The 17,050-nt window shown below is 42.6% G+C and overlaps 1 protein-coding gene across 1 annotated transcript in view; it reads right to left on the reverse strand.

The window, feature by feature from the left end:
- Window positions 1-2,992: 2,992 nt before the first annotated feature.
- Window positions 2,993-17,050, reverse strand: part of SORCS1 (sortilin related VPS10 domain containing receptor 1) — a 158,848-nt gene continuing 144,790 nt past the window's right edge. The window contains exons 20-21 of the mRNA XM_055424696.2: window positions 3,399-3,504; window positions 2,993-3,274 (exon numbers count right to left, since the gene is read on the reverse strand). Coding sequence (XP_055280671.2) covers window positions 3,106-3,274; window positions 3,399-3,504 — 275 coding nt within the window. The 3' untranslated portion in view covers window positions 2,993-3,105. The remainder of the gene's footprint in view (window positions 3,275-3,398; window positions 3,505-17,050) is intronic.

Here is a 17,050-nt window from a genome sequence, read left to right on the forward strand (position 1 = left end):
ATACAGTAACACATGCAGAACATTTCTCACAAGAATCTTCTGGAATCTGACTGCAGGAGATATTTGTTAAGCTGTGAGGAAAAACCACCATTCATTCGTACACTTTCTTTTCTAAGATACATGGGCCAGGTTTGAATTGCTTTGCATATCTCAACTCTTTCACACACATTATGTGTTTCCAGGTGGGGAAAGGCAAGGATATTTAGAAAAGGCAGGTTCTACAGGAGGAGACAAAAAAAAAACAAACAAACCATGAAGCTGACCCCTGCAGGGCAGGGTGTATATGGAGGCTGCATGCGTGGGCTTGTGCAAAGCTGACACAGAGATCAGAAACTTTGGGTGGTGGAGGCAGGGTTGGCAGAGGCGAGGTCAGTTTTTAAGGAACATCAGGATGAAAGTCCAGAATCTAGCAACGTGTTTGGGAAGAAAAGGCAGGAGCTGTTGTAGGATAAGTTGGGGACTAGAAGGAAGAGATACAAAGGCATTGACAGATCTGACCACACGAGGAGAGCAGACAAATGGGAAGGTCAGAATGCGGGTAACTGGGATTCTGTTTCCTACACAGGGCAGGAATAGGGAAAGCTAGAGGAGAAGTCGTCACGATTGGAAGGGGGAATGGGAAACCCTGGTCCACTTTTGACACACTTGCCCCCCTGCCTTCTTTCCTTCCTTCTGTCCTTCCTTCCCTATTCTGCCTGCATCCATGGAACCTGAAGTTGCTTCTTTGTCCCTATGGCCACTCAGAATGGAAAAGGCCACCTTGTGACCGCTATCAGCCAACAGAGCTCCCCAAGATAACTTAGAAGGGGAAAATAGCAACAAGGAAAGTGGAACAGAGGAACAGCTCAGGGTTTTGAACTCCTGTGCATGTCTTTGTGTCTTGTGAAAAGAGCCGGGGTGGCTATTCCACCCATCAGCATATAGTGCTAAAAGAGCAGTTAAATCTAGAGCCAAGAATATTTCCAAAAATACATGCAGATTTCCTTGGCCTATATATGTTAGGAATTTTCTACAAACACGACCGATCAGAAAAAAGAGAGAGAAGAAAGGGGGAGGGGAGTGTTTTTTCCATTAAAATAGAGCACCTGTACACTGCCCCTCCGAGCATGTTCTCAAGGTACTGTCCACATGCACAGGCTTAAAGCTAAAAACCCTTGTTGTGTCTGAAGAATTAAAAAGTCCCGATGCAGTGAGTGTTTGTTTGTCTGTTTGGATTTTGATTGTTTTTATTTTATTTGTTTTTGTTTTTACTGGCGTCCTCCAGTCAAACATTTACATAGGTAGGGATTTCTTTTGTGCTTTGATTCTCAGCAACTATGGAAATACTTCCTGATAGGAAACAGAACAACAAAGGGAAAAAAAAAACAAAACACAAAGTTAGTGGTCATGGAGAAGGATGCACTTGACAAGAGCGAAATTCTTTCCTGATCAGCAGGTCGCCTGTAGCCTTTGGGGGTTTTCCTTAAATGGCAAATTGAGCCCCAGCCGATCCCCGCTTTGGCGTTGAAGGTGGAGTGGCGTGTCTTGCTCTTTGCAATCGGAGAGATGAGTCACCAGGTTGAGTAGAAGGGGAGGGAGGGGAGGGTAAAGCTACTCTCCTAAGAGAAAACGTGTAACACTTACTCATTTAATGACACTGGAAATGGAAAGGTGTCAGACACGTTGCAACGCGCTGGGAGCTGTTCCTGGTGAAGGAGGGATTGCTACTTCAATAAAGCAAACAGTGCCTATGCTTCACACCCCATGGAAATGGGATTGAAAACCAAACGACCCACAAAAATGCACTTAGAAGCTTTAGAAATAAATAGACAGGGTGAACGCTTCTCTGGACTTGAAGACCAAAAAAACCTTTTTCTTTTTAACCCAAAGCAATTACTCATTTATCACCTTGTCTCCCCAAATAAAAGGAAGCACGCTGTGAAAACTGGACACCAGATGTGGGCGCTGTGGTTATTACTACCTCCCATGCAAGCCAGGCAGCACATTTAAATTTCCCCTTAACATAGCCGCAGAACTCTCCCAGACTGTTTAAAGAGAGGATGCTGTTTCCCTCTAAGCACTGTTTTTCCTTTCTTTTCCAGGTTTCAGATGAACAGTCCTAGGTAAGGACCTTCTAGGTGGTTTGGCATTATCAAATCAGAGTAAAGCAGGAATGCTTATATAACAATGTATCCATCAGAATCAGCCAGGCAGGGTCTAAAGGGGAACATTTACAGCTTCAACTCTATGGCCACCAGACAGGAGGAGACTAAGAGAGAAATGGATCACAATGGTGGCTTCACGGATTTATCTAATTTCCTGGGAAATTCCCTCTACAATAAATAGCAGAATATAGCAATTACCCTGAGACTTTCTACACCTAGCTGTTGGATTCCCATGCTTTCTTTCCAGGCAGCGTGAGCCCTACTGAATTATACTGAAATCCATTTTAAGACTTCTGGTAGGGCACAGTTCCGTGAAAAGGAGGAAGAAATCTGCCAGCTGCTCTAGAACAATCTAACCCTCCAGTGCTCTCTCCAGGAAACTTCACTCCTGACATGTCCTGCCAACTTGATGGCTTTTGTCCTCAGAATTCTTAGGTTCCATGTTTCCTGGGGGACAGTTTTAGATTAAAGCTAGATTAAAAAAAAAAAAAAACACCAGGGTGATCAGTCTTTCTTCTATATGTGTTCTGGAGCAGTCTTCCGTCCTTAGAACTGTCTCAAGGTGAGGGTACAGTGGCTTGCTCTGGTCATTATAAACCCTGGCTCCCAAAACCTTCCCAACCCTCTAGGATCAGCAGCTCTAGCCTCTGAGCTCTGTCCTTCTCATATACTGTTAGAGCACATATTCTGGTCTTTGCCCATGAACACTTGAAGCCCAATGTTTCAGCAAGCGTTTTTGCAAAAAAGGAATAAACTCAGAAGAGAAAAAACTAGACCGGAGCGAGAAAGCTTTTTTTTTTTTTCTCTCTTTTCTAAAGGAAGGAAGCGGGGAAAAGAGGCATCTTAGCTGTTTCTCTTAGGGATGTTAGAGCATAGAAAGTGGTTACGTCAAGCCAGAGAGGGGTTAGAGAGAGAGCCAGCCATTGACTACTCAGGCTGAAGAGCTGAGGGCTACCAGGAATCATTTACCTATGAGCTGGGACTCCACCTTCTCATCTATCAGCTGGCCAGGCCGCCTGAGGTCAGTCTGAGGGACATAGGGCCTGCTTTCAGGGTGACTGACTCGACTGACCATCTCTCGTTCTTTCTCATTCTGCATCTGGGCATAAACATTAATCCCCGGGATCTTCCTAAAACATTAACAGAAACCATCACTGCTGAGCACGGGACGTGTACATCATGGCCACAAAGGCTTCTGAACCTGTCGGGGAGAAGGAGGAGGGAAGGAGGGAGATTGTGGAGGGGGACACGCACCTTTTGAACTTGTAGATGACGAACACCGCCAGCCCCACAAACACCACGGACAGCAGCATCAGCATGGCAGAGCCACTGTGGGTTGGAGTGAGGTCCACCAGCGGGGCTACGGGGGAAAAGCAAGGCACAATCACCAGTGGGCAGGGGGTGGGCGTTACTCTGTGACAGGCTTGGGGTGTGTTCATACGGAGGCATGATGCATCCCGCAGTGCTGCGTGGGATGTGCACACAAGAGGTACCTCACATGGCCGGACATGTGGGTGCATCTGAGCCAGTCCCAGGCCCCAGAACACTCCAACTGGCCTGTTCAAGAAGTGCAGTGGAACGATTTCAAGCACAGACTGTGGAGCCAGACCGCTTAGGTCCAAGGCCTGCCCTACCACATGCTGGTTGTTAGCTGCTGGGCAAGTTACTTCACCTTCCCATGACTGATGGGGGGAGCTGAAAATAAAAGTACGTGTCTCATTGGGCTTTTGTGAGGCTTAAATGAATTGATGTACATAAAGCATGGATAACATTGTTAGGCACATAGTAAGCCCTTTATGAGTCTTAGCTTTTATTGCTACTACTATTATTGCTTGGAATCAATATTTATAATATAATTGTTAAATTTTTCTATACTCTGAATGCAAGCTTTTCCCACTAAGTAATGCAGTAAACCAGAAACACTACCAGCAGGAATATTTTCATGAATTATCCAACCCCTCTTACTCCTATCCCAGCAGTTGTCATGTGAGAGAACTGGTTGCTTATATTTTTTACACATAGGAAACTGATGGCTAAGTGAATATTTTACGAGGGCAGCTGCTCGGATGCGGGAGGAAAGATGTGAAATCCAGCATCGTCTCTGTAACTTGCCAAAGTCCAGACAGCTCGTGCCAGGAGGCGCCAGCCTCTCAGAGGCAGTGAGTCCTCCTCTTGGACCAAACAGATGCCTTGGCACCCATGAAAGATTCTCCCTCCCTGACATTGCTCCTAGAGCGCGGCTCTGTGGAGCATCTCTCTCCACCTCCAAAACCCCCTCCTCCAGCCCAGGGTCAGCCTGCTCTACTTTAATGACTTTGCAATTAATTTTCACCCTCTCGAACACGGATATTTTGCAAACATAGCATAGCTCCAGCATAAAAGGCAAACCACGCATACCCCTTAGAAGCCTGGACGCTGACCTTTACCTTCTGTCAATTTTAGCAAAGCCCAATATCCAGGAATGCAAGTGACCTTAAGCACCATTTTCTGTGGTTCTTCTCTGTTGAGAGCCAAGAGCACAATGTTCTGGTCACCCAGATACAAAACATCAGGATAGGTGTCTGCAAAGCTGATGGTTTCGAACAAGACCCAAGGCTGCTTCCACTCTGTCTGGCAATTCAACGATTACATCCCAGGCATGCAGTAATTATGACTGGAAATTCCATACACCAGTTTTGGCGAAAAATACGAATCAAGCCCTCTTTCTCAGAAAACAGGTTTATTGTTTTAGTAGAATTAGCTTTTTGGAAGGGCTAAAACGAAGCTACATCTTTGATTCTCCTCCCTAAGTCAAGCAGCACTTAAGCTGTGAAGTGTGTGTGAGGAGACTGGAGGGGTTCACTGAACAGAACACCCAAGGCAAACGTGCTTTTGGCTCGAAACTGAAAAGTGAAGGTCTCTCCCGTTTACTTAGGCAAACTTCAACACTAGTCTCTTAGGACTAGTAAATGAAAGAATTAAGACTTAAAGTCCCTTTTCTCTCTCTCTCTCTCTCTCTCACACACACACACACACACACTTTTCTATATACTTCAACCCTGGGCTAATTTCAGCAGGAGATATCTGGAATTTTAAAAGATATTTCTGAGAATGGGGATAAAGGCTAAAAGTAAAGCACATGAAGCAAATTAACAAGTGACAAGGTCAAAGTATTCTTATGTTTTCAAAGGACCAATGAGAATCCCAGGTCGTACACTCTTAAACTCTGATAATATGTATATGCCCATACATGGGCATGTGTGTTTTTATGGGTGGTGGGCTTCCCTGGTGGCTCAGTGGTAAAGAATCTGTCTGCCAATGCAGGAGAAATGGGTTCAGTCCCTGGGTCAGGAAGATACCCTGGAGAAGGAAATGGCAACCCACTCCAGCATTCTTGCCTGGGAAACTGGACAGACAGAAGAGCCTGGCAGGTTATAGGGTTGTAAAAGAGTCAGATACAACCTAGCAACTAAACAACAATTTATCAATGATAAGTGTACAGAGAATGAACCCTCATGCATCCATCACTCTTCAATAACCATCAACCCAAAGACAATGTTATTTTATTTCTACCCCTGTCCAGTGCCCACAACCCCAACACTGGATTATGTTGAAGCAAGTCTCAGCTATTATATAATTTCCTCTGTAACTCTAAAAGATAAAAGTCTCACTCTATTTTTCTCTGAACATTATCACAATACCATTCTAACACTTTTGGAAGTAATGCTGGAAAGCAATTAAAGGTAATCTTCTAATGCAAACCCCACGTTTGACAGGGAATTAAGGGAGGCTCAGGGAGAAGCTGTGGAATGTAAGGATGAGTAAAAGCAAGTAGCTGTGTTAGCTGAACCTCTGATTCCCAGCTGAATGCCCTTTCAGAACAAGCAGAACATAGTGTTATGCAGAAACCAGGAAGAATACTAAGGCTGCTTGAAAGGGTTGGCATTTGAAATAAACGTAAAACTAAAGTGAGGAAATTGCTGCAGCCAGGTTCTCACTGACACAGAAAGCAAACACACAAACGGACTCAGCGTCCCTTCTGTTCCCTTCCTCCCCCTCTATCTCCCCATCACAAGCTGAGATCTTTCAAATCTAAATGATTCCCACTCAAATCATCACTTACAAGTATGCGGCATGAACAATGTTAAGAAATTAGCACATTGTTTCGGGAAAATGAGCTTCTGTATCCCGAGGTCTAATACGTATGCTCTCCCCCAGCCATCTTTGCATCACGAGTCACTGCTCAGCGGCAAGAAGCAGGCAGCAGCAGAGAGAGGTTGAGTACTGCTGCCCTCTGTGTTCCGTGGGCGACTCCTGCTTGCCGATCTGTGTCTGAATATAAACAGGACTATTGCTGCTCCACACAACCTCAGATGCATGTCGCAGTTTGCCCAGCATTACTAGGTGGGTTTGTGTGCGTTTTGCTGAGGAACGAACACTCATGATAAATGAGCTTTAGCTTACTGTCTGCAATAAGCATAAATTAATCCCTCTCCAATTACAGTCTAAACAAGGTAGAAGGGGCAAATGCTGAGTGGTTTATTTGCCACAGTTGACACACACCATAAAGCATGGACATAGCAGTACAGCATGTGACTTGACAGTTCTAACGCTGATGCTCGTACATGTCATTTCTACAATCCTGCAGAAATGCACTGAATTATTACATTCTATTCATAAGGACCCGGACTGATTATGATAATAGAGATGCTTACAGGAATAACAAGAATTCTTGTGAAAAGTGATCCATACACAGTGAGTGCTAAGTAAGGCCACAGCTTCAGGCTTGAGTATATGAGAGGAGAGTGAACTCTAAGTTTAGGATGAAATAACTGATATGGTCCCTTTTTGAAATCAGATTCTTACTTGGCCACTTGCCGACACACTAAATGACTTGAACTGAACCTCAGTTTCCTCATCTGCAAAATGGAGATAAAACTAGTGCCTATTTTAGAAAGCTGTGAGAATAAAATAAGATGGAATTTATAAAGTACTAACATGGTGTCTGGCAGATGGTACATGCCCAATGGCTTTAAAACCATTATATCACTGCTGTTCTATTTCTAAAAGTGTACTCTATAGAGGACAAGCCCTGAAAGATGACTAGAGTTCATGGCCAGGGAATTCAGGGAAACTGTATATATGACATTCCCCATCTTGGAGATTCAGTATATGAAAGTTCACAGCAGTCCTACAGGAAGGAAACTCATGACTTCACCATAACGGTTCATGAAGTTGTCGGATCACATGCCCTTTGCCAACCTGAGTCCACACAGCATGCTTTAGGGAATGCTTCATCCGGAGCATCACTAACCCCCTTGCCCCTTTGGGTTATTTTCCAGTTTGAAAGTCAACAATACAGCAGCATCACTGTGGTGAAGCTTCGCAAATAGCCTTACTGTGGTCTGTACGGATACTCATTCTACCAAAGGGACTTTCTTGGAAATCTTCTACCTGCTCTATGATCCTGGAACTTTGAACCCATATTGCATTTCTGATCCAGAAGTTAGTGCTGTCAAGAAGTTACAAAAGCAAGTTCAAGATTGCCAAACTTTGGTTTTTCCTCTCTTGTGTCTAAAGCAGACCTAAGTCAGCCTTTACTTATATGCCGTGAATATCACAAAATAAATGTGGTCTAAATCTTTCTTTAGAAATTAAATTTATATGGAACTGGCACAGAGAAAGTTTATCTAGATCACAGGAAGGCTTTATGGAACCTTACGACAGAGCACCCTCATTTGTCTAACAACCCTTCCTTCCAGTTCAAATCCAAACCTGGAAGTTCTCAGTTCACATACTGTTGAAGTCTAGCTTGGAGGATTTTGAGTTTTACCTTGCTAGCATGTGAAATAAGTGCAATTGAGTGGTAGTTTAAACCAAGAACTTTCAGATGTACAAGCTGGATTTAGAAAAATCCAGAGATCAAATTACCAATATCCGCTGGATCACAGAAAAAGCCAGAGAATTCCAGAAAAACATCTATTTCTGCTTCAATGACTACACTAACACCTTTGACTGTGTGGATCACAACAAACTATGGAAAATTCTTCAAGAGATGGGGATACCAGATCATCTTACCTGCCTCCTGAGAAACCTCTTTGCAGGTCAAGAAGCAATAGTTTCAAGAAGCAATAGGGCCAGATATGGAACAATGGACCGGTTGGGAATTGGGAAAGGAGTATGTCAAGGCTGTATATTGTCACCCTGGATATTTAACTTCTTTGCAGAGTACATCATGAGAAATTCTGGGCAGGATGAAGTAGAAGCTGGAATTGAGATTGCCAGGAGAAATATCAATAACCTCATATATGCAAATGACATCACCCTAATGGCAGAAAGTGAAGAGGAATTAAAGAGCCTCTTGATGAAGGTAAAAGGGGAGAGTGAAAAAGTTAGCTTTAAACTCAACATTCAAAAAACTGAGATCATGGCATCCAGTCCCATCACTTCATGGCAAATAGATGGGGAAACAGTTGAAACAGTGACAGACTTTATTTTCTTGGGCTCCAAAATCACTGCCAGTGGTGACTGCAACCATGAAATTAAAAGACTCTTACTCCTTGGAAGAAAAGCTATGACAAACCTAGACAGAGTATTAAAAAGCAGAGACATTACTTTGCCAACAAAGATCCATTTAGTCAAAGCTATGGCTTTTCCAGTGGTCATGTATGGATGTGAGAGTTGGACCATAAAGAAGGCTGAACACTGAAGAATTGATGCTTTTGAGCTGTGGTGTTGGAGAAGACTCTTCAGAGTCCCTTGGACTGCAAGGAGATCAAACCAGTCAATCCTAAAAGAAATCAATCCTGAATATTCATTGGAAGAATTGATGCTGAATCTGAAGTTCCAATATTTTGGCTACCTGATGCAAAGAACTGACTCATTCGAGAAGACCCTGAGGCTGAGAAAGATTGAAGGCGGGAGGAGAAGGGGACGATGAGATGGTTGGATGGCATCACCGACTCAATGGACATGAGTTTGAACAAATTCCAGGATAGTGAAGGATAGGGAGACCTGGCGTGCTGCAGTCCATGGGGTCGCAAAGAGTGGGACATGACTGAGTACTCTGAACAACAACGTCAACAAATCCAAACCTAACCACAATAGTAGCTCTATCCTGTTATGACTCCAGGGGAATTTTATACTAATTTTATTAAACTACCTAAAACCATTTCAGACCTCCCCGAGGAGAGCGCTCAGCCTAGTATAGACTGACTGCACTACTGTATCAATTCTATACTTCTTTCTGTGCCCAAGCTTCAGCTATTTGAATTTGAACCTTCTCTCACCAAGAGGTGAAATTCATTTCCTCATCCCCTTGAGTCTGGGCTAGCACTGGCCTTGATTTGGCAATAGAACGCAACACAAGTGGTGGCATACCAGTGTGGGTTTCAAGGTCTTACACACTTTTGCTTTCTGTCTTGGAATCCTGTCACTGCCATGTTAGAGCAAGCCCAGGGAAGCCCACTGAAGTATGAGAAACCACATGAAGCAGAGCTTAATTATCCCAGCTGAGGCTCTTCTAGGCCAGCCTACAGCCAGCCGACCCCCAACACAGGGTCAGCCCAGTGAAGATCGGCAGAGCTCTCTACCCAACAATACACAGCTAACTGCAGACACACAGTGAGTACAGATAAAATCAGAAGAACCACCAAGCCATTACACAGACTCATATGCAATAATAAATGCTACCGTTAAACCATTGAAGTTGGAGGTGGCTTGTTACACAGAAATAGCTTACTGACTCCTTCTCTCTTCAAAACCCTTTTCTTTCAATGGGTTGAACATCCAATTAGTAATTATTTCTATTGGGCTCTACATTATCCAATTCTTGGTACGGACTTTTATCCCTACTGACAGGGTGCCAGGGTATAACTAAGATGACCATAAATGTCCTTTTCTAAACCAGGGCACTTTAAGAATGAAGGGAATGCTATTAAAACTTATACAGACACAACAGATATGGCCTGACAGCCTCGGTCCCTGTAAGTATAAGAAGCTTAGTGCCTAAAAGGTAGCTTGTCCTAGATCCTGGTATATTCTCTGTATTGTCTGTGTGTTCTCCTATCTTCTTTGGTTGTGCCATGTTTTCTGGAAGGCCTTCCCTAAAGGGAACTGCATCTCCTGCATCCTAACTGTGGCTTATTTCCAACCTGACTCATGTTTGCACTGTTTCCGAACTGTTCATCTGACCATTCTCTGCCCAGGAGATACTGGGTGCATCTTCAGGGCAGTTAACCTATAGTTATTCATGCCTTTCTATAGGCCCAGGAAATCTTAGAAAAAAAATAAAAAAAGGTTATGCATCTTCAGAAGCTAATGAACCGCTTCATTGCTGGTCCCTGGCATATTTATGAAAGTACCACATTCATTTAGTCACCTTTGGGAAAGGGATATATTTAATATCTCAGCACCTGTAATTACTTATCATAATACCATAACAGCTTAGTAACTGCCAAAAACCACTGGGTCCACATGTCTGTGAAACAACCTAATTATGTGTAGAGGAAAAAAAAAAAAACTATTTGAGAGGAAAGACAGAAGGAAGGAAATGTATTACAAGCATGACTTTACTCACAAAAGACTTGTAAGTGATAACTGTGTAGATCATAAGGCAACCAGAGACTAAAAAGACGGATAAATTTATTGGTTGTGGAAGAATTCCACTAGTGCTAATCTCATCCCTCAATGGAAAATGTTATTGTAACCATCTATTTCACTTTACATTTCTGAGCTCCACAACTTCACAATTGGGCATCTGCATGTATAACAATGTGGCTTATATGATATTGTGTTTTCTAAAGCTTCTGGATTCATGCTAATTCTGCCTTCAAGTGAAACGGTCTTTCTCAATGTAAACTGTTGGGCAAAATTCATGATGTATCTCGACCTAGACTGAAATTCTGAGTACCTTATCCCCTCCCACGTTGACTCATAACATATCCAGAGGTAGTAAGTGAAGCTGGGAAATATTAATTCTCTAACATCTCTGTGATAATATCTTTTTATTACACCTGAAAAAGAAATTGAACCAGTCAGCAGCAACCATGGAGGCGAAGATAACCCAAGATAACAGTTTTATTAAAAACCCACACATACCCTTGACAAAGGACAGGCTTCCTAAACATAATAGCTTAAACAAGGCAACTGCTAGACAGATAGGAGGGGTTGAGAGCAGTCATGTGGTATTAAATTTTAAAAAGTTTCAACCTGCGATTTGAAGCTTTGAGAAATATTAAGCTTTTACATTTTTTTACCAATCAGTATTCAAAACCCCAGAAGAACTGTGACCCCCACCACAAAGCTAAGAGTGGAAGAGCACCCTGATTCTCTAATATGTGCAGAAATACAGAGAGGTGTGGAGGTATCATTTTCTGTTCACACTAGCACATTAATAACACCAAGATAATATCATTTGTTTAACTTTCATAAAACCCATGGCTGTTCTGCCACTAACATTCTGGTTCACGCTTTAATCATTTTTCAACTGCTTCACGGCCACAGCTCTTGGCTGGCCTTTGCCATCCATCTAGATTATGGATAGAGTCTATCCCACATTCAGAGGCAGGCTTCATTTTTCCCTTACTCCCACCGTCATCAACCCATTCGGCCAATTAAATTGGCTCCAAATACACCAAGGAATTAGATTTTAATGTTTATTACTAATTTCCTCCTACATTTAATATCAAGGGCTTTTTTTTTTTTAATGCATGCCTCTGTTTTGAGTGGATGCCCTGAGTTGTAAATCAGATTTACTACTGGAGATAGACGAGCACCTTTCCTTGTTATGCAGATAGATTTCTGTCTGCAGAATGCTTGTAAGAGCAGCTGCTGAGATTGGTGAAAGGCCTAGCTGCATAAACATCTCTTGGGGAACCTGTTACAAAGGCAGATTCCCAAAGATCCCTGGGATTCTGATTCCAGGAATGCGCAATGAGGCCTGAAGAAGCTCAACTTTGATGAAGCTTCCTCTGTAACTGTGACGCACAGCCAAATTAAACAACAACTGTTTTATAGCAGGGATTGCCTACCCTAAGCTATAAAGAGATTTTCCAGCCACAGAACAGGCAGATATTTACCCCAAATGTTTTGAGTGAACCAGTTAGCACCAGCTTTTCCAGTCCCACTGTACAGAAGTCTCATCTCTCAAGGTTTAGTTTATTTATCCAATAAATAACTCCTGTGAAATGCACAAAATCCCTAAGTGCTGTTGGTTGTCATTTAATATGAATTCATCTAGTGAAGGCTCTGTGTCCTCAAATAAAATGTAGTGTTTCCTTTTGCTTGCTGAGGCATTAGCTTCTAGTCTCACTGCCCTCAACGCTTCTACCAAAGAAGAAACAATACGCTTTTTAAGCTGTTTTCTCCTGCCCCCTGTCCCCACCCCATTCCCAAATATAATTGCTGAATGAACTTATGACCATGGATCCTCACAGGAACAAAGTTACAAACTTTGGTGTAGCTTGAGAGGTTTGTATCAGCAATTAAAACTTTAGTTTATTACCTGTCAGCAGATTCCCTTCACCTGGCAATCTAAATCTACTAAAAGGTGATAAACTAAAGCTCCCAGTTTAAAGCATAGTCTGGTCCCGGGCTCTTCACCTGAGTGTCCACCTCCTAGCCCCAGCTTTCTACTGTGGTTCGTTACTTTTCTGTTTTGGAGAAGGAAATGACAATCCACTTCAGTGTTCCTGCCTGGAGAATCCTGTGGACAGAGAAGGCTGGCAGGCTACAGTCCATGGGGTCACAAGAGTTGGACAAGACTTAGTGACTAAACCAGCACCACCACCACTTGTCTGTTTTATGACACTTGCTTCTCTGGTGTCATAAAGAATGTGTCTACAATGGAGGAGACCTGGGTTCAATCCCTGGGTTGGGAGGAAGATCCCCTGGAGAAGGGAATGGCAACCCACTCCAGTACTCTTGCCTGGAAAATTCCATGGACGGAGGAGCCAGGTGGGTTACAGTCCAGGGGGCCGCAAAGAGTCAGACATGACAGCGACTAACACTAGCACCAAAATAACACGACCGTGACACTTACCTGCTTTGGAAACTATAAAAGAGATTCTAGGTTTCCAACTCTATCAAATAAATGACCACCTCTTGAGTTGAGAAATCCTCGTAAAATGGGTAAATACTTTGTAAAACAAGAACAGATTATTGGCTGTTGACCTATGGTCTTAGAAAATCCTTTCATCTGCCCCTTCTTTCCTTTATCATGTGTATCATACTTTAAACTCAACATGCGTTAATGAGGGTTTTCTCACATCATGCATGGATGATGAACAAAGTGCATAATACAAAGGACATATCAAATAATGACACATTTAATTCCCATGAATTGTATCCCTCTTTCCTCTGCTCATAGTTATATCTTCAGTTAATATCCAGTTAGGACTATTTGAGGGTATGTATCTAAATGCCACAAACGTGTCACACTATGGATCACTTTACACATAAACCATACTCCGTTCTGCTTCTGCTCAGCATGGCAGGTTTATTTTCTCTGCTTTGAGTGAACTCCAACTCAGCACGAAGGTTCATTTTTATTGACTCTTCCACATACAATGCTTTTCATCCTCTTGATTTAGAATTAGGAAAGCTTCATGCAACTAATATTTGGACCCCAGATCGAGCTAGTGTACACTGAGCAAGAGTACTAGCTTATTTCATATCCCTGGACAAACCATAGTTTTAAAGGAATCATTGCACAGGGAGGCACAGAGTCATGTGGAGAAGTAAGATGATAAATTGGAAATGGACTGTGTGCCCTTGGGTAAATCCCAAGTTACTGGAAGCAATGAGAAAACAATTGGCATTTCAGGGATATTTTGTTAACAGCCCAGGTCTGTTCTGCTGTAATTAGTTACAGGCATCAAATGTTCTGCAGCAGATCCTAAGACTTCCTGTGAGTCTTGTTGGTAAAACTCTTCCTAAACCATCCCTACATCACACATCACAGCTTTTAAAATACAGGAGAAAATCAATCAATCAATCAACCAATAAAAAGAAGGCCAGGGTAAAAACATGGATAAGACAGAACTCAAGGGAGACATCACAAAAGATGTGAAGAGGGTCTGGTTTGTTTGATCAGGTAAGTGTAGTGTGATCTAACGTTTGAGACCCTGAGCTCTGTCATGAAGGGAGACAGAGCTTGCTTTGCTCCTTATTTTACTATTCTGGTAAAATATCAGCCAATAAGTTAAATTGGCTTCTGTACCTTTCAGGAATATCTCTCTTCTCAGTCCCTCTCCCAGTGTCTTTAGGACTTCTCCTTCATAGAGCTCCAATTTTCCTTCAACTCACCCATTTTCCACAACATGCATATCAACAACTATTGTACATCTTAAAAAAATATATCTGACGTAAGGAAAGCACAGAAGTGGGTTTTCCTGGGATGCTTACTATTTAAATGAAGGCAGGGTTCCCCCATTATTGGGTAAGAGGTATTAAAACATGACTCCTGGAGAAAGGAATGGCAAACCACTCTAGTATTCTAGCCAGGAAAATTCCATGGACAGAGAAGCCTGGACAGCTATATTCAACAGGACCACAAAGTCAGACATGACTGAGTGGCTCACACACACACACATTATAACATGACATGAACTCTGGTTCATAGTCCAACACACTGAATCCAAAGGATAACCGAGGAGATAAGAATTTTGAACCTATCTCTACAGGTTATAGAGCCTTGACATACTCCTTTCCTGATTTGGACCAGTCTGTTGTTTCATGTCCGGTTCTAACTGTTGCTTCTTGACCTGCATACAGATTTCTCAGGAGGCAGGTAAGGTGGTATGGTATTCCCATCTCTTGAAGAATTTTCCAGTTTGTTGTGATCCACATAGTCAAAGGCTGTATCTTGTCACCCTGCTTATTTCACTTATATGCAGAATACATCGTGTGAAATACCAGGCTGAATCAAGCACAAGCTGGAATCAAGATTGCTGGGAGAAATATCAATAACCTCATATATGCAGATGACACCACCCTAATGGCAGAAAGTGAAGAACAAAAGAGCCTCTTGATGGAAGTGAAAGAGGAGAGTGAAAAAGTTGGATTAAAACCCAGCATTCAGAAAACTAAGATCATGGCATCTGGTCCCATCACTTCATGCAAATAGAAGGGGAAACAATGGAAACAGTGACAGACTTTATTTGGGGGGGGGGGCTCCCAAATCACTGCAGATGGTGACTGCAGCCATGAAATTAAAAGATGCTTCCTCCTTGGAAGGAAAGTTATGACCAACCTAGATAGCATATTAAAAAGCAGAGACATTACTTTGCCAACAAAGGTCCATTTATTCCTAGCTATGTTTTTTTTAGTAGTCAAGTAAGGATGTGAGAGTTGGACTATAAAGAAAGCTGAGTGCTGAAGAATTGATGCTTTTGAACTGTGGTGTTGGAGAAGACTCTTGAGAGTCCCTTGAACCACAAGGAGATCCAGCCAGTCCATCCTAAAGGAAATCAGTTCTGAATATTCATTGGAAGGATTGATGCTGAAGCTGAAGTTTCAGTACTTTGGCCACCTGATGTGAAGAACTGACTCATTTGAAAAGACCTGATGCTGGGAAAGGCTGAAGGTGGGAGGCGAAGGGGATGACAGAGGATGAGATGGTTGGATGGCATTACCGATTCGACGTACATGAGTCTGAGCAAGCCCCGGGAGTTGGTGATGGACAGGGAAAGCTGGAGTGTTGCAGTCCATGGGGTCGCAAAGAGTCAGACATGACTGAGTGACTGAACTGAACTACAGGTTATAAATTAATTACATGTCTAATTATTTGTAAAAGCAATATTTACTGAACACATGGTATGTACAATTTTCTGTGCTAGATACAATGATCGAGACACTATAAAGACATGGTGAACTGTATCCTCAGGAAATTAAATAGGAGAGATGATGAGGATCAGACAGATAGAGCTTAAAAAAAACCCATGTGAGTTCTGACAAGTGATAGATGGTAGCCAGGTGAAGGGTTCCAGAAAGACAACATGCAAAGGTTAGCATTGAACTGAGCCTTAAAATATAAAGACACTTAAAAGATGTAGAAAATTAGAGAAGGGGGAGTAATGTTCCAATTGGGAATACCATGAGCAAAGGTACATTTTCCTCAAAACACCAGTGTTTCCAGTCCAGCCCCCAGCTTGACTAAGTCATACTCCCTCTGTCTGCTAAACACGGCGCCAGCTGCCACGGGGTCCTAAAAGCCACAGAAAGCCACTCAAGGCATGGCCCTCTCTCAAACTTCTTGATAACAGCTCCTCATCCCTTCTTATTCTCACACAATCTGAAATCTTTACTTTCTTCAGAGAATTTCAGGAACATCACTATCAGGAGCAATGAGGACCCCGGGAGGAATTGTACAGAAACTGAGAAGCACGGGAAGAGCTAAAAACAAAACAAGGACTGCCTTCAAAGTTTAGCTCACTTAGATACCAAAGTTAATGAATTCCCAAACAGAACATGTAGGGGAAACAAACGAAATCCAGTCTCTAATGACATCCAGGTACCTGGAAACGCTTACCTTGTGTTCCCATAAAAGCAAACAGGGAACTGAATTTGAAAAACAAAGCAAGGCTAGTAAATTCCTGAAAGGAGACAGTTCTTTTTCCTTGGAGACAAACCAAATTATGCACTGCCTCTCCCACCAGCAGTATACTCTGGCTCAAATATTTTTAAAAGAAGGCTGTTGAACATCTGCTAAGCAATTAATGGTATGCAGCGGCGTGCTGGAATGGTCCCTGGGAAGGTATTAGCAATCCTGCTTATGAGACATGAAATGTTGCAAGCAGTGGTCCTTCTTCCCTTTTTTTAGATTGTATTTTAATTTTGTTTTCTCCTGCCTGCAGGGGGAATAAAAGGAAAGGGAAGGGAGCTTAGGTGGAAGTTCGGCATCAAATTCTCTTCCTCATCGTGTCTTC

This window comes from Moschus berezovskii, chromosome 12 (assembly GCF_049115385.1).
Source record: "Moschus berezovskii isolate FMDL1 chromosome 12, NW_MosBer_1.0, whole genome shotgun sequence".
In the NCBI taxonomy this organism is placed as follows: domain Eukaryota; kingdom Metazoa; phylum Chordata; class Mammalia; order Artiodactyla; family Moschidae; genus Moschus; species Moschus berezovskii.